The sequence below is a fragment of the Synchiropus splendidus genome, chromosome 13 (genome assembly GCF_027744825.2).
Source record: "Synchiropus splendidus isolate RoL2022-P1 chromosome 13, RoL_Sspl_1.0, whole genome shotgun sequence".
Lineage (NCBI taxonomy): Eukaryota > Metazoa > Chordata > Actinopteri > Syngnathiformes > Callionymidae > Synchiropus > Synchiropus splendidus.
Genome location: NC_071346.1, coordinates 4,140,558 through 4,157,795, shown reverse-complemented (window position 1 = coordinate 4,157,795; position 17,238 = coordinate 4,140,558). Strand labels below are relative to the sequence as shown.

General features: G+C 48.1%; 1 protein-coding gene across 3 annotated transcripts; it reads right to left on the bottom strand.

The window, feature by feature from the left end:
- Positions 1-705: 705 nt before the first annotated feature.
- Positions 706-17,095, bottom strand: zzz3 (zinc finger, ZZ-type containing 3). Of its 3 annotated transcripts, none has more exons than XM_053882580.1 (12): positions 16,860-17,095; positions 8,424-10,236; positions 5,807-5,945; positions 5,290-5,437; positions 4,491-4,603; positions 4,166-4,237; positions 3,643-3,744; positions 3,032-3,127; positions 2,737-2,886; positions 1,323-1,457; positions 1,144-1,244; positions 706-1,004 (listed from the first exon to the last, which is right to left on the bottom strand). In XM_053882580.1, the coding sequence occupies exons 2-12, from the start codon at positions 10,169-10,171 to the stop codon at positions 860-862; spliced, it is 2,949 nt and encodes a 982-aa protein (XP_053738555.1). In that variant the 5' UTR covers positions 10,172-10,236; positions 16,860-17,095; the 3' UTR covers positions 706-859. The 3 variants fall into 3 exon arrangements, with proteins under 3 accessions (XP_053738555.1, XP_053738556.1, XP_053738557.1); XM_053882581.1 differs by having other exon boundaries at positions 16,873-17,095; XM_053882582.1 differs by lacking the exon at positions 16,860-17,095 and adding an exon at positions 16,731-16,750.
- Positions 17,096-17,238: the final 143 nt, after the last annotated feature.

Below are 17,238 nucleotides of genomic sequence, written 5' to 3'. Positions count from 1 at the left end.
AAACGGACCTGTTCTAAATGAAAGATGTTCTAGAGGCGACTGGTTCGGTGGGCCAAGTGGTGGAAATGGAACTCTGGCGAAGAACACAATTTAAAATGGCACACGGCAACTAGCGCTGGCTACGTTTCACCACAGACCGGGACACGGGGTGAGATGGGGTGGCGGGGGGCAGGGGATCTGCTCCTGGTGCTGTAGTGCGTTGTGATTCACAGGTAGGAAGGTTGAACGGGGGGCGACAGGTTTTGAAATGTGGTGAGTGGAGAGCAGCTTGGTGTGGAGGTCGAGGGGGGAGCACCTCCGTGAGTCGGCGGAACAGTCTGAAAATCGCCTCGGCGTCGAGTCCACATCGCCGACGCTCATAAATACTCCGTCTACACAGACCTAGCTAACATTTGTCACTCTTGCATAACACTTAGACCACGTTCACACACACACACACACACACACACACACACACACACACACACGAGCGCGCACACACACACACCCATGTCTCAGTCAGTGATGAATGACACTGGTCACCAGTAGGTGGCGCTCTGTCAGAATGACCTTCAGTTCTCCAGGTCCGCAGCAGCGAGAGCGTGCAGGAGGAAGTCACGGCGCTCCGGAATGTTGCGGTGCCTTCGGTTGTTTTTTTAAAAACAGGAGCCTCAGGTGCTTGAACCCGGCTGCGGTGGAGCGACCCAGTTTGGTGCGGGGGGGGGGACCCCTTCACCCAGAGGGGTCTGACTGGAGCCCCTCCGCCCGACTGTCTGCCCTCTTACCTGGCAGCAGGTGCAGAAGTACTGTTGGGAGGATAGAGCCATGCACAGAGCGGCCAGTGGGAGGAGTCCTGGAGCTGCTGACCGCCGGGGCTCTGTCATCTGTTGGCCGGAAAGTAGTTTGGGTCCAGGTAGTTGTAGCTTGTGCTCTGAGGCAGACAGTAGTCCCGGTCCAGGTAGGAGTCCGGCCGATATATCGCTTCTAAGTGGTGGCTGGGCGTATGGGTCTCCGTCTTCAGCAGGCTGAGGAGGAGAGACAGGTGAGCCTCGCTGAGACAACATGCCCAGAAACATTCTGCTTCAATGGTTGGAGAAACCATTCCAGTCTTCAGGAGCTGCTGTGTGTGTGTGCAACAGGTTGAATACCAAAGAGCTTCCTCACCAGTCGGAGCAGTTGGAGCAGAAGTCGACAGAGCTGTCTGGCGGACAGTCCTGGCAGTGCCAGCGGACGCCCTGGATGGGCTCCATGCCACACACGTCACACTGCAGGGGGGGGAGGAGGGAGCAGGTGATTCAGATGTTTGGGTCGGGTGAGAGAGAAGAGCCGCGGAGGAGCCTGACCTTGTAGCCCAGGTGTCGCACGCCAGCCGAGTCCTCCTGGATCTCATGGAGCTTCTGCTTCTTCAGCCGCTTCAGCTCCAAAAGCTCCTTGTACTCGGGGAGGTTCTTCAACTCCGCCGGGATCCCGTCCTCGTCCTGGACCAGAGGAGGAGACAAACGTGGGTCAGAAAAACCCTCTCAAGTTCAAAAGCTGTCCTTTGTTTTCTCTCACATCAGAGCCGATGCCTTCAAGTGCAGAATGATAGGACATTTCAGTGTTAAGGATACAACAAAGGCAAGACACATTTTTCAGTTCAGCGAATGTTTCAAATCTAGCTACTGTTGAAGATGATTTTCTCTAACACAACACTCTGGTTATTTGAGAGAGAAAGAGAAAAACAACTTTCTTGATGGGGGAAACTGTTAGCACCGACGAGTGGAGCTGAACAGAGGACACAAGCGAGGACGAGGCAGAGGGATCAGATACCCTGGGACTACAGGAGCACGCTCTGCTCTGGTGCGAGCCTGCTGACAGAAGGTGTTGCTGCTCGTGTCTGTGTCGTCTCTGCTGGGTAAAGTTCAGCCGAGTATTCCGTGAAGCAGCTAATCACCTCCAGTGACTGTGTCTCAGCAGAAACATTTATCCACAGCAAACTTGGGCTCGTTCTGCAAACACAGCCAGACTAATAAACTCGGCGGCGGCAGAGAAATGTAACGTCTGAGCTGCTGGTGTTCCAGCTGAAAAGGTCGCGGCCATCGAAGGTAAAGAAAATGTCAGCGCCCAAACTAGCGAGTAGGAGAGTCTGGAGCAAGGTTTGCTTTCAACAGATTTGCAAGGAGGTGCGAAGGCAGTCGGGTTTCTGAGCGCCACAGAGCGGTTGCATCAGCGCATCTGAAGCTGAACCCTGGGAGTGAAATACGCTCCGTCTGATGTCGAGCGCTGGAAGCCAAATGAGAAACGCGACGAGAGCGTGACACACCTGCAGGCAGGAGCTTCTCAAAAGGTCAAACGGAGAGGTCTGCCGCTGCTGTCGCTTTGAAAAATGTAACACAGAAATAAAGTTCCCTCATCTCCCTGAAAGTTCCCCCCAGTTTCATCATAGTTTCCACATCACCAGCCATCACCCACTGTCAGACGCCAGACAGACACCAGACAGACGCCCAGACAGACGCCCAGACAGACGCCCAGACAGACGCACGGACGGACAGAATGACAACCCGACAGGCAGACTGACTGACCGACAGACAGACTGACCGACCGATAGACGCCCAACTGACTGACCTACAGATGCCCGACAGACGCCCAACAGACTGAGTGACCGACAGACGCCTGGCAGACAGACTGACTGATGGCAGACAGACAGACAGACTGACCGAGAGACGCCCAACAGACAGACCTACAGATGCCCGACAGACAGACGCCAGACAGACTGACCGATTCTTCAGCAGATGGGTCCTGGAGGCTGCTGAAATAGGCCGAGCGCTCCTCCTCGTCGTCCATGAAGACCGGAGGTTCGTAGGAGGTCAGGAAGGTGGACGGGCGGTACAGGTGTTTGTTCAGGTGGTGCTGCCGCTTGCTGGATGGCTGCGGAACAGCAGAGAAAAGGGTCCAGAGAAAGTCACGTGAGCGGATGAGAGCACAGGTCTCTCCTTCCTCTGGGATGCTTCCTTATGGTCCTTATGGGACGCTTCACATGTCCCATAATGTAAGTCAGAGGAGTGAGACTCACCTTCTTAGTGTACATGCAGAGGTTGGGTGTTCTCCCGGGCACGGGGATTCCAGCTTTCGTCAGTTTGATGAAGTACTTCTGAACTCTGCTGGCCACCTGAAGGGATGCAACCAGCACAAAGAGCCGTGACTCACAAGGAAGAAAGCAAGAGCGTCCTTGTGTTCCACTTCAGTTGAAAAGACACTGCTGTTGTGTCGCACATGTGCTAACACCATCAGTTTCAGGAAACAGGCACATCCTTGGCGGCGCGAGGGAGGAGAGGCGAGTGCAGGCGGCGGCAGAAAACATTCAGCGCCCATGGAAGGCGAAAGGGCGATTGTTCGTGTTCGCTCTGGGGAGTAATTGTATCCAGAGCAGGAAATGAAAGATTCAGGGTTAAATTCTGCATCCCAGATTCCAGGGATTCCTGAGTCGAGCACGATTTGTTTCCAAACACGCTCACTAAAGACATCACCAGGAACAGGAGCGCCTGACTGAAACCATTACAGAGTGGAGCACTGGGTCAAACTCAATAACCCAGGACAGAATAACAGCTGAAGTCAGCGCTTCCTCGGACGAGACGGGATGAAAACAGGTGTGTCCTCACGACTCCACAAAACCCAGCAGCTCACCTGCTTTGCTGTCCGGTTGCCGAGTTCGTCTGCGATCTTCTGCCATCGCCTCGACTCGATCTCTTCCGGAGGAAACTTGAGAAGGAGCTGCTCCAGTTTTTTCTACAAGAGCAACCACAAATACTTACTTCTCAGGGAGCAACATGAGTACATGACATGGTGAGAAAATTGTTTTTTAAAAGCCTTGTATATTATTAAAATAATATATATATATATTAAATTGTAAAACCTCAAATGATCTAGATACATTTATCAATCAAAGGCCCCCTCTGTAGCATTATGGAAGCAATTTATAGTAAATACAGCCTCAGTAATGATAATATTGGGTCATACATGCTATATACACATTAAAATAGAGTTCTCTCCTCATTCACTTAAGGCAAATGCGGCTGACACTGAACTAAAGAGAATCCCAGGTCGCACTTCCCAACAGGAAGAGTGGCTGCCGTCGTCGCTTCCATGGGTCACATGACTGCTTGTTGCTAAAAATACACAGGTAACCTCTGGCACGCTTGTCACCAACCTGTTCCTCCACACTCCACAGCTGGTTAAATGTGTCTGGCTTGTTGGAGTGACAAATCCTCCCCCGGATCATCTGCCGAGGACAAACGTGAAGACAGACCGATGAGAAACACGCAGATGAAAGCCGAACCGCTCGACTCGTCCGTCAGTGACAGGAGGAATCGGTGGTGTGGAAGAAGCCGACTCATCATGTTGCCATGGAGGTCTGCTCACGTGATGCCGGAGACACTAAACGGCTGATTTGTAGGACGACCTGCAGGGACTGTGACTCACCCGCTGCAGTACTTGGGTCCAGAGTTTATTCTGGGAAACAGAGTGGAGCGTACCTGCGTTTGCATGCCGTTCTCTGGGGCGTCACTCGTGGGCAGCGAAGAGTACATGGAGGAGGACTCGCACTCCTTCTTGGGCTCCAAGGGACTTTTGGGTCGATCGGGCAGACCTGGCGGTGGGACGAGAGCAAAGCTTTATTTCTGGAATTTTCTGGAAGCAGATCTCATGCAGTTAACTGCATGTCTGTGTCAATCATTCATGCAAATCGTCACTGAGAGACAGTTTCAAACCTGCTCAACCTCAGCTGTTTTCCAGATGTTCTGATCACACGTGTCACACACACCCAAAACAGGCACCGACGCACAAACGCAGGAACTGACACGTGCATATTCGTGCAGAAAGAGGAACCAAAACTTTTCACGACAAAACAAGCTAGAAGAGACCTACATACAAAAGCTCTACTCCATAGGTGGCATCAGCGACTAACAAAAACAGGCTATAAAAACAAGGGCAGACTGTTGGCCAAATGCACACAAACATCTGCAACTGAAAACAGCTATTATTCTGTGACATCAGCCACACAAGAGCACTCACAGTCAGACACAACACTTCATAAAGAGAGGCTTAGCCACAGCACACAGACAAACACATTCACACAGCTCCAGTGGTGTTACAGATACAGATAGGCTGAGCCACACACTAACACTGGTACACTAACATGAGCTCACACAATTGACAAATAAATGGACACTGCAGTCACACGTTTTCAAAACACACACTCCATGTGCAACATCAGCAACTCTGCGTCACACACACTGAGTGACCAACACAACACGCTGTGAGGGTGGCACCTGCCTTTGTCGAAGATCAGCTTTAGCCTCCTGGTTTTCCGCTTTTTGTCAGAAAATTCCCGTTCGAACTCTCCCAGTCCAGATGTGTACTGCTCCCACGAAATGTCAGGGAGCTGCACGACGCGCTGCGGCAACGGCAGGCCCAGGTTCACCTGCGGAGGGGCAGGGTTAGTCGCTTGTTTCACAGCATGTGACGATGTGCTCAAGTTAGTTAGCGCCAGCTTCAGCCGACCTCCACCTTTCACATGTGCTTGGCAGACAGTTGCGTGAACAGCTGTTCCCAGTCACAAACACAAACAGACACAGCTGAGGAAAGCCTGCCATAAAACGTTCCCTTGAGTTTGAGCATCATCCAAAACGCCGCAGCAAGACCAGGAAGCACGCAGCTCATCAGGTGACCACATGATCTTGATGCCATTTCAACTTTCATCTCTCCTCTAAATCAACGTGTGCTCCAATCAAAAGAGCATGTTGGATGAGAGCAGGGTTGTAAACCTGCTGATCCGGGCGACTGTCGATACCTGTTTCTGCAGCTTCTCCACGAAGCAGATGGGGTCCATCAGAGCCTCTCTCTGGTGGCGTGCCAGCGTCTCCAGGTCCAGCACGGCCTGCGTGCGCTGGGCCTCCAGAACGCCGATGGTCTGCAGCAGCCTCTGGTAGCTGCCAGGCAGAGGCGAGGTTAGTCGGGAGAGCAGCAGAGGGACGGCTTACATTATTCAACCTGACACTCGGTGAAACGGCAGCACATCAAATTTTCAGACCCTGACATGTATAATTAAACCACAATGAGGAGCAACTATTCAGTTGTGGAGGATGTGCCGGGCGGGTGCGCGCCACCGAGGCTTTCACAGGACGTCGATAGGTCCCAGATATATGGGGCAATTAGTCGCTGTCCGCGCCGCTCAGATTTCACAGGAAAACTTCAGAGCAGCAATTTAGCACTTAAGGAGCAGCCGTCAGCGTGAGGGACGCTTGACCTTTCCACTCGCACCCTGCGGGGCGGCAGCACAACTGAGCTGTCAGTGACTAAGTGCGCTACTGAGTCAGCGGCCTGCAGTTCTGCAGCGCCGTGACGGCATCGTGCAGTTTATAACCCGATGTAGGTGCTCGCTGAAGTGGCTCAATCTGCCCTAACAGGACATGAATCTACAGCTGCTGAGAGCGCAGCATCCCATATCGTGTCTGGACGCCTGTGATGTTTGACTATGACGTAGACACATGCATACATTGCTATGGTGGTATAAAATGGCATGTTTTACAGGCAACTAAAAGTGCACGGTCATGCTTCCCTGAAAAGACCTGTACCGTATTGATCTGACGGTTCAAAAATCTGCCCCGTCAGCAGAATTAAATCCTGGTAGCTCACGGGAGATTTGATTTCCCCGCGACACAAGAGCCACGAAACTTGATACCAATGACACTTGTCCGGTCTGCAACATCCTCTGGTGACAGACACCAGCTGATCACATATCCGACTCGCCCGCAGCACCAAAAGTAACCGTGTAGAATCCATAAAATACCATCTGCATCACCACGTGGATCAGTCCCAGGGTAGTTAGCGTCACTCACATCTTATTCAACAGTTGGAATTACAGCGAACTGAGATGCTTCGGTGAAACACTCCCCATCATCTTACTTCTAGATTATTCGATGCGTCACCACAAAACTACTTTTCTTACTTGCCACATTTGTGATTCAATTGATTTGGAAATGTAGCGAGTCACAGTGGTCTTGATCCTTTTCCAATAGTATTTCTTAGCTAAATATAGAGACGTCAACTTAAAGAGTTTACTTTGTCTCCGAGCCGTTGTTAGCCGAGTTAGTCAATGTGTAAGGTCAAGCATGTTTGTTGTTTACCGAGAACCACCAGCGAGTCTACACTGTGAGAACTAACAACCTTACTCTCCCTCAAGAATTTTATGGCTCATATATACATAACAGAAATGCAACCAAACGCCATTTTAAATCGTCTTATTGTAAAATTTAGGCAACTATCGACAACAGCAAGTTGTAATTTGAAGGTCCTTCGGCATTAAAAACCTTCAGAAGAAAATCTGAAACAGTGTAGATCATATTCATGTTCAGTGAGTGTTGGGACGCATTACATCCGTTCATGGCGCTCTCAGACAAACGTAGTTAGTCTCATGACAAGCCCAGTTCCTGCGAAGATGGCAGTTAGAATTCCGCCCTGGGAGCTCAGCATAATCCAGCCCATGGAAACAGATGTCATGAATTATGAACACAATGAACAGTGATAGATGGAAAGTGAACGTGTCATCACAAAGGCTTCATGTTGACAACCCGCCGCGGTCGTTGTAGTCAGTCAATCTGACAATAATTCAGAAAGACTCACGTAACAAACCTTCAACTTTGAATTACAGATAAAGCAACGGACCTAATCACCTCAGCACACAGACTCAAAGACCAATTTAGATTCTGCAAATCATATTCCAAACACGAGCAAGTCTGTTATTCATTCAACAGTCCTCATTATTTTTGATTCACTTTTCTCCTCCATGAATATCAGACAAAAGACTAGTCAAAAAGCAAACCGTGCCTGACCTTTGCAGCTATAAATGACAATATTCAAGATGATAAGTGAATCATTGATTATAAAACAAGCTACCTCTAATGAGCGGCAGCGATCTACACACCTGTCTGAAATAGAGCTTGACACCTATCTACAATCCAGAGTAGCTTTTATGGAACATCTTTTGAGAGTTTGTTGGTGATGGTGGCCTGCGCCACTTGAGCGACTAATACCATACATTCAGAAGATCTTTCACCATTTTTCAAATGGAAACAGAGTTTAAAACCTTGGAGAGTCACTCAACCCGTCAGGTAAACTTGAGTGAGGATTATCCTGTTTAAAAGAAGAGTACTGAGCTCAAAAAATAATATTCAATCAGAACTATCTGCGTCATTTAATTTGAAAAATGATTTTCATCTTAAACCTAACAAAGAGGCAGGGCTGTAGTTCTGAATGCGGAGTTCCTAAAATGTTTCACGCCTGAGGCCCAGCAACAGTAAGGACTTATCCTCTTGTTTACTCGCTACAAACCTCAAACACTCTCAACACCGATCAGTAGAGTGGTGACATCACCACCTGATTAGAACCTCGGGCGAACTAGCACGTACTCTTTGTTGTGTTTAAGAGCCAAGTGGTCAGACTCAAAGTAATACACGTCTGGCTCCTCCTCTTCCTCCTCTTCCTCCGCCGCATGGCTCTGCACTTGCTCCTTGCTGCGTTCCTCCATTTTTCCTTCAACCGGACTAAAAACCTCGCCGTCGGCCGAGTCTCCAGGATTTATCGAGAGCGGATCTTTGCTAGGGGGATCTAAAGAGTCTAGAGGAGCTGGCACTTCCACCATGGGGCACTCCTCCTCCATGCCTACGACCACGTCCCCCTCGTCTCCCAAGGGGCCGTTGTCTGTAGGCGGGGAGCCCGGCTTGGAGGAGGACGCTTTGCCGCCAGAGGCGACTCTGCGGGGGGAGGTCCGCAGGGTGTATCTGTGTTCGTAGAGCTCTGTGAAAGACGGAGATGTGCAGGATACAGAGTTGTTGCACACCGACTCCGTCGGAGAGGGGCTGGCCGCTAGCGGGGGTGTAGTTTCTCCTGAGTTGTTGTTGTTGTTGTTGATTGGACTATTGTTCGTGTGGATGGCGGTGGCAGCAGATTCCTGCATAGGTGATTGCGGTTCGCCGTTGGCGTCACTATCAGTCACCTGCTCCTCGTGGACCAAACATAATGTGTCCCCCACAACATCCACCTCCACCTCCTCCACTTCCTGCTCCTTGGCCACAATCAAGTCAGGAACAGGATCTTGGGAGACGGCTGCTAATGCTGGAGCAGAGGAGGCTGGCGATTCCCCTGAGCCAGAGACCTCCGTCTGCACAGGGTCGGCGTTTCTACAAGGCACAGCGGGGTCAGGGGAAGAGGGGGGGCCCGACTGACTACCATTGAGCAGCAACGAAACATTATTAGCACAAGTGGGATTTGCAACTGGCTCTTCATCCAGTGTGCTGGGTTCATCAGCTTTACTGTCTTTTAGTCCGTTGGATGCCTTGTGAGAATTGGGGGGCTCATGCGCCCCATCACACTCCTCAAGACCGTCGTCCACCTTTGGACCCGTTTTCTCGCTGTCCTCTTTTGTGAGGACAGGGGAGGCAGGAGCAATGCTCGCAGAGTTTTGGCTGGGATATACTTCACTGTTGTCCACTACAGGCTCTTGGTCAGAAATTGAACCACCGGGTTTAAGGGGATTGAGTTCCTCCTCGTGTCCCTGAGACTCTCCAGAGCGGGAGCACCGCTTGGCCCTTTTGATTTGAGGAGAGGTATCCGGCACCCCCGTCCCTCTATCACAGTTCTCTGACTTCTCGATATCATTGTCTTTTTCCAAACAGGAGGCAGTCCGTTTCCTGACGCTGGTCCACTTCTCTGCCTCGGGGGCCTTCACATCACTCAACTTTCCCTCCAGCGAGGGCTGCTGCTGCTGCTGACCGTCCTGTTGCGTGTCCTGCTGTCCAGCGCTCTGACAGTCCTCCTGTCGGTCCAGCTGAGTCTCTTCATGCTTTGCATCCTGCTTAGCATCCTGCTTAGCTCCTTGCTTTGACTCCTGCTTGCCGTCCTGTTTGGCGTCCTGACAAGACTCTTGCTTAGTGTCCTGCTTCGTCTCTTGCTTGGAGTCCTGTTTGGACCCCGACTTGGCATCCTGCTTCGCCTCCTGCTTCTTCTTGGGTGAGCGGGCCCGAGGTACCGGAGACACCGGGGTGTCTTCCTGCTGGGCGATGCTGCGGTTCCTGAGAGTTCGACCACAAAAGTTTTCATCCAATCCATTGAGTCCCACTGATGACCTTGTGACACGCGAGGATCGGGACGCGGCCATACTACGGCGGGTGCCTACAGTCTCCTCATCCTGGTGCTCTCTCTTCTGCAGCAGAACACAGGCACCTGCAGCGAAACATGAAAACATTAAATCAATGATAATGTTACACAACTTCACATCATCACAAACCATTCAGAACACCGAGTTTAAATGCGCATCAAGAACAGGAATTACTTCAATACAGCTCAGGTGGTTTCTCATTGCCAAAGAGTTATTGATTTTTCCTGTCATTGTATCCAAGCAACACCTGGGGAGAACAAACTGTCTGATCTCAGGTCCGTGCAGAAGAAATACTATTGGAAAAGGATCAAGCTCTAAGACCACTGTGACTCGCTACATTTCCAAATCAATTGAATCACAAATGTGGCAAGTAAGAAAAGTAGTTTAGTGGTGACACATCGAATAATCTAGCTTCGAGGCAGCAGAAATGCAGTACCATCAACTTTCCATCTTTATAGTGCTTGAATTTAGTACGGTGGATTGCAAACTGAAAATAACTGCAGACTACAGGAGTAATACACTCAAATGCCATTTCAGATACATTCTTTATTTTGGTCTGCCGGCTCTAACCCTGATCCTCCTCTAATGTGACACCGGGTGGGGTTTTCCTGAATGAACTTATTTGGCCCAAGTGTGCGTTCTTCGACAAACACAAATCGAAATTTTTCCACAGTTTAGCGAAAAAAAAAAAAAAACATTTATTTGAGAAAGGCACATTTCGTACTGTTCGCCATTCTGAAAGGTCATATCGAGCTTTTTTTAAACTCCACTTCTCACAACTGAGTATTTTCAAAAGCAAAATCCTTCCGATGCCAACTTGACAAGCGCATATTTGGACAGTGTAGGTGCCTGTATTTTTTATTAAAGGAAGGTAAATTGAAATTCTAACCATAACGCCATTTTGAAATAATAAGTGCATTTCAAAACATGAAGGGCCAAAACATAATATATTGAATGGTATCTAAGCCAGATGGAGAAAAGAATAAAACACTAATAAAATCCTAGTGCAAGCACCACCACTGAATGCACACAGGTCAATTTAAAATCGACGTTCATGAACGTACACGCGAGGATGTCAATAGGGGAATTAAAAAAGCAAAAGCCAGAGTCTAAAGAAGCTCTTCAAACAGCCCCGGGCGCGCTGGGACTTGAAGGTTGTGAGTAGGAATAACTTAATTACAAGAACAGGGCGACTCATTAACCTCATTATGCTCCTGACTATGGATGAATCCTTGCAGCTCACCCACAGGGATCATTACTCCATATGTACAGGATGGGAGGCATGGAGCGATATAGATGAATGGTTCGATTGTTGGAGTCAACGATGAGGCTAGTAGGTGTGATGCTCAAATAAAAGCAATAATGATCACATTAAAAGCTTGTGAAAAACACAACAATGGAGGAGCCTACAGCTGTGGAAGCACAGGCAGATCAGGACCTGGTTTACCTGGCCAGACATCAGGGAGCAACCGAGACGCAAAAGACGCAAAGACTTTAAGATGAACTGAACTTTGTGCAATACCACTTTAAAAGAGCATCAAGAGCCTGCTTTATGTGGCAAACTATGGCTTTTACCGTCGCTCTGCAAACATCGGTGCAGCTCAAATCATATTCCCATTTTATTAACACTTTATTTTTATGAGGCTGACATCTAAAGGAGGCCAGATGGTTTGGACACATGGAGATGAGATGGTGTTGGTCAACGACTACTAAAGATGAAAGGAGAGGAAGACGATTAATAACATTCATAGATGTGGTGAGTGAGGTTACGCAGATGATCAGTCGGATGATCAGGTTAAGGTGGAGGAGTTTGACTTCATGTGGTAACCACAGACTGCAAATGACAGATGAAGAAGAGCATATATGTTCCTAACAGGAGATGGAATTTACAATCTTTCAATGAAACGACCAACAACATTTAGTTTGAATGTCTATTGTATCATAAAACTCTTGAGTCAACACAGAAAAACAACTCGAGCGGTGCAAAAGAAAACCCCTCTGTGCAGAACACAAACAGAACTGCTGCTCTGACAGCAAGGCCACGGCCCCAACTAATAAATCCAACAACTGAGGACAAACACGTGACGCTGGTACAGGTCATTTTAAAGTGAGGGATGATCTCACTGGTGTCCTTCGAGGACAAAGAGAAGAAATCCAACCAGCAGCGGCCGTGCACGTTCCCCTCCAGTGCATTAATCAAGAATCAGAACGGCTAAAACATACAGAGATGTGGAGACGTTCCATTATACTCCAGCCCTTTCAAGAGAAATTCATTTGGAAACCTGGGATACGGCGAGTTGTTTAAGATTTATTATCCAGACAGGATATTAATCACAGATTTCATTTTAGCAACTCAACTGGTTTTGACCATTTACTTCTGAGCATGCGGCTTCCACAGAGTTTCCATTCAGAGCTGCAGATCTGAAACATGAAGGTGCAACATGATACCTTCACTTAACCCACTTTGACGCAAGATTTCTTATCCTTTTAAGAGATATTTGGATTTCATCTTAACTTGGTGGTTAATATTAGCCAGCTTCGAGTTGTGTTCCAAACCTAATGAATTCAGACACGTCGAAAGAATATAACTGGTGTGTCTGCAGATTTCGCCTGATAATAAAACCTCTTATCGGCGACTATCACTCAGGATGACGTCCGAATAGCCTCACCAGAATCACAGATCTCTTTCGGCCATTTTCTCGCTCTAATTAGACTGCACTCCTCGGAATGTAATTTTGCAGGGAGTAAATAAACGCCACACGCTCAGAGCTAGTTTTGGAATGGCTGGGTGAATAAATGATTTGCTATACCTGGAACAATGTTGGGAACTTCCACTTGCAGGTATTATTACTCACGCTGAGCGGTAGACCTCGGCTCAGACAGCTAATGGGATTTGTCCATGCATAAAATAAGAAAAAGATAAGAGAAGCAGAAGCTAGGACACAGAGAGCCGCTTACTCAGATGAAGAACTCCCTGGAAGCCGTAACAAAACCAATCAAGTTCGCTTGTCTGACTCCCAGTGCAGAAAATGAATCACTCCGGGGAAAAAAAAAACGATGTGATGGCTGCAGAAGACAAGTTTGTTCAAGTCATATCATCATAAATGTCACATTACCAACACACGTATCCCAGTTTGACAATCACAATGACTCAAACATGACCTAGTTAAATGATGCTAGCTGGCGCGTTTAATTTGCCTTGCAAGTCAGAACACAGACTGAAGTCACACCTACGATTGTTTACTTGGACGGATAAACAACTCAAGTGGCAAATCTATGAAGCCAGTGACCCTATTTCCCGCAGTGCTATACCGCTAAGACGACCGCCTTCTTGAAAAAAAAGAAAATGTCACTTCGGACCAATGGAACTGATTCTAAAGGAAATACTGACACAACAACATTGGCACGTCTCTCATTTGCAGACACAAGGAAACACTGGTGGCCACAAATTGACCCAAAAATAAAACTGACAGAACACAGTCTCAGACGATGCGAATACAAGGCTCTACACCGCGCAGTCATCACATTCAATTTTGGTCACCAAGGGAAACAGATCATCTCTGGGAAACCCTGGGTCACAGAATACACTAACAGACATTTGACATTTGTAAAAGTTATGTTCTGTAATAACCTGACTGCTAGCATCTTCCTCTCCCAAACATAAGCAAATACCAAATGGCGTGCGTTCACTTGTCCATCGGCCAGTCGTCCACCAATATATATAATCGGCATCCAAACCTCTTCAATTTGGAATATCAGTTATGGTCCACAAAGATGATAATCCAAATTGAAGTTCGACACGACAGGAACAATGAAACCTTTCATCAAAAGCTGGAGTTGCACTTCTAAGATGCAAACAATGTGCCACATGATCAACACTTCGTTTTCCTGGGACACTTATCACACAGACAACAGAAATACTGTCAGAAGGAAACAAAGTGTATCCTCTAATGTTTCATCTGTACATGTCTCTGCTACAAACATATACAATACCATTTCACCAGCCTATTCCTCTCTAGTTTCCTCCTCAATCTACAATCTTGTGGACAGATTACATGACAGTTTAATCCAGGCACAAAGTCGACAATGTTACCTTGCAATGTAACAACACCTCTCAGGTAAAGCGCTTCATGTGCTGCAAACAAGGGCTCGTCTCAACAACAGCTGCCGGATTACATATTCCAAAAAAAGTTAACCTTAAGTCCAGCGAGTATTTGGATGAAGCCAACACTCACAGCAGGGAGACCTGCGGGGGAAAGTTTCCAGCTTGGCAGTTGAAGCTGGACCAGGATTTTCAGCTCCACACTGCCATTTTCCATTTCATTCAGACCTCTAGTATTTACTCATCATCTCTCAAGAGGATCTAAGATATATACAACCGTAAACACAGAGCAACCTATAAAGAAACCACAGAACATTCAGTACACAGGATCACACAGGAGGTACAAACGCAAACCCAAGAGATTGGTATCAAAATTCTCTTTGCTCATCTACTGTAGAGAAGAAAACACATCTTCAATATGTGACGCAAATACACATCACCTATAAGCTCAACACAAATAAGTTAGAATGGTCAGCCAACCTGCCAATGTGAGCGTTAATATTGGCTTGATAAAACTGGGTGTTTGATGACTGCAGACTATTGATGAAGCAGCGGAAGCTGAATGTCACACAGTAAAACTAATGTTATGCGCAGGTAGTATTACACCATGGTGCCATGGAAAGTTCAGGCGAGTTGTTAGCCTCTGAGCGAATTAGCTCTGTGTCGACAGCTTGGAGTTGTTGTTACGGCTGACCACTTAACTGCTGTAAATAGCAAGGCTGTATTTACCTTTGTTCATTTTACCATCAGGTACTGAACTAGACAGGAGATGTCAGTTACGACACAACAGCGGATGATGTGTCTATGGCGAAGTACATAAACAATTTGAGAATTGAGTATATATGGGGGAGGTGTGAAGAAGCTTGGTGACAAAGTTCGGGAAGACAGATGGTGTGGGGAGTAGAGACAAGAACGAAGGCAACCAACCAACACCAGGTCATTAGTAATTCAATCCATTTGTTAACTCAATAAAAAAAGCTGACAGTTCAGTTGAGTTTGGTTGCCTAATTTCTTAACTTAAAAACCCATGAAAACAGCGCCTCTTTCACTGCAGTGACACTGAAGTGCTGCTTGCAACTTTTAAAAAATCTAATCACTAGAGACAAATGGTTGATTCCGATGTGAGCACAGCCTTGAGCTCGACGCACAGTTCACCAAAACACCACAGGGACTGTGGAGAAGGCAGTTTGCCAGTTGGAAATGATTTCAGTCGTGTTTGTGGAGCTGGTGTGCAGTTAGAGATGCCCTGCTTGAAACCACAGACCACTGTGACTGAAGAGATTACACTGGTTCCACCTTTTTAAGAAACGTGTCGGGCACAAACTAAGTTCACATGTCCCAACGGCAGCGCGAAGGCAGAGACGGAGCCATGTGAGGGAGGAATTTGTATTTGAGCTACTTCCTGCAACCAACTGAAGCATGTTTGATTGTGTTACCACGTGCTAGTAACGCCGCTTGTCAGTGACATCACAACTTAAAAACCCCATTCCAGAATGAAAGCAGGGACCTGGAGAAATAACTGCTACATCTGAGTCCATGGTTCTCAACCGCAGGAAAGTTTAATTCATAAAGCTACTTTTATAATGGTCACGTAGAAAAAAATTGTCAAAGCATAAAGAGGTGTTGTCGACAAACAATAATAATAACCGTCAGAACAAGCAACAGATCAGCAGCGGAATGAGAGAAACTCCAGTATGTTTTGGCTGGAAAACAAAACGTTCGATTTAGCATGCACCTGTCAACCGTTGGGCTGAAGCTGAGAGCTTAACTAGTGAGAGTCTCGGTCTTTCCCAACCTGATGGATTGTTATTAAACACTTCCACACGGCCTACTGGCAAGAATATGTCCATTAGGTGCCCAGAATGGTTCGAATCCCAACATCTCCACCGCGACTTGCATCGAACCACACCGCGGCTCTACACAATCGCTCGCTTGCTTACCACCAGTTTAGCAGCGTTTGAGTTGACTATGAGTTGGTAATGTTAGCCGGGGAGCTAAATATAAAACGCTGGTGACGCCAAACGCTGCAGACTGTTGCACCCATTTAATTCCCATTACACGGTCCGCATGTCACGAAGGAAAGTACCACAAAGTACAACTCGAGCCGCGACTTCCAAGCCAAGCCTTGCATTTGACCAGCTCGGTTGACGAACCGTTCCCTTCGGCCACTTGTGTAGCGGAGTATCGTGGCGCTGTAGCTTTAGCACACTTAGCAGCGGTGCTGAGCTACATGCTAAGTAGCAAACTCCCCGGCTACAAAACAAGACGAGGGCCGAACATGCTCGCGCCGAGAATACACTGTAATGTATACTGTAAAGTGGAAGAGCCGTGTTCGCTCTGTCTAAACACAATAACCCCGAAGCAACCCAGCACGGTGGCATGTTTCTCGTTAGCAGCTAGTGTTAGCCGCAGCAGCCTGATTGTTCCACGCAGAAGTTTCCCTGTGAATTCGTTTACCGGCCAATAACGCGGCTCCTGCGCCTCCTGGCAGACTCACACATGGAGGTGAAGATGTCGAGTCTCGCACACGCACACGAGCCACGGTATAGAGTTCAATGGCTGTAGTAGCGAAAGGTTTAAACATACCTCACTTCCGTACATTTGCAGCACGTTCAGCCGCAGCCATGTTTTCAGCCCAGGCAGCTGGTCGGGTGTGTGAGCCGGCAGAGCCGCGCTGTTGGTCTGAGCCCCACAACTGTAGCGTCCGCTTCCATGTTAATCCTCCACACTTTCCCCACAGCCTTTTACTTAACAAACCGATGGTTTTTCGTATCTTCCCATGCGGCACAGTGCTTCACCTCCCCCTCAGCGATCTGACACGGAACATGATCTGGGGCTGCCCCATGGGCTCCACCTAGTTTCAAGGGGAATTCGCTCATCACAATAGCGATCCGTTTCACGCTCTCAGTCAAGTCATGACGCCAGTTTAGGGAGCAAAATGACCAGTAAAGGCGGCCATAAAGCA

What these genes read in the sequence shown, in the direction of transcription:
- zzz3 (XM_053882580.1), bottom strand. Translation starts at nt 10,171, where the DNA reads ATGGCCGCGTCCCGATCCTCGCGTGTCACAAGGTCATCAGTGGGACTC. An exon ending in GCAACCGGACAGCAAAGCAG is followed by an intron (nt 3,128 to 3,642) that starts GTGAGCTGCTGG and finishes GCATCCCTTCAG; the next exon opens with GTGGCCAGCAGAGTTCAGAA. An exon ending in TGCTCCAACTGCTCCGACTG is followed by an intron (nt 1,005 to 1,143) that starts GTGAGGAAGCTC and finishes TCTCCTCCTCAG; the next exon opens with CCTGCTGAAGACGGAGACCC.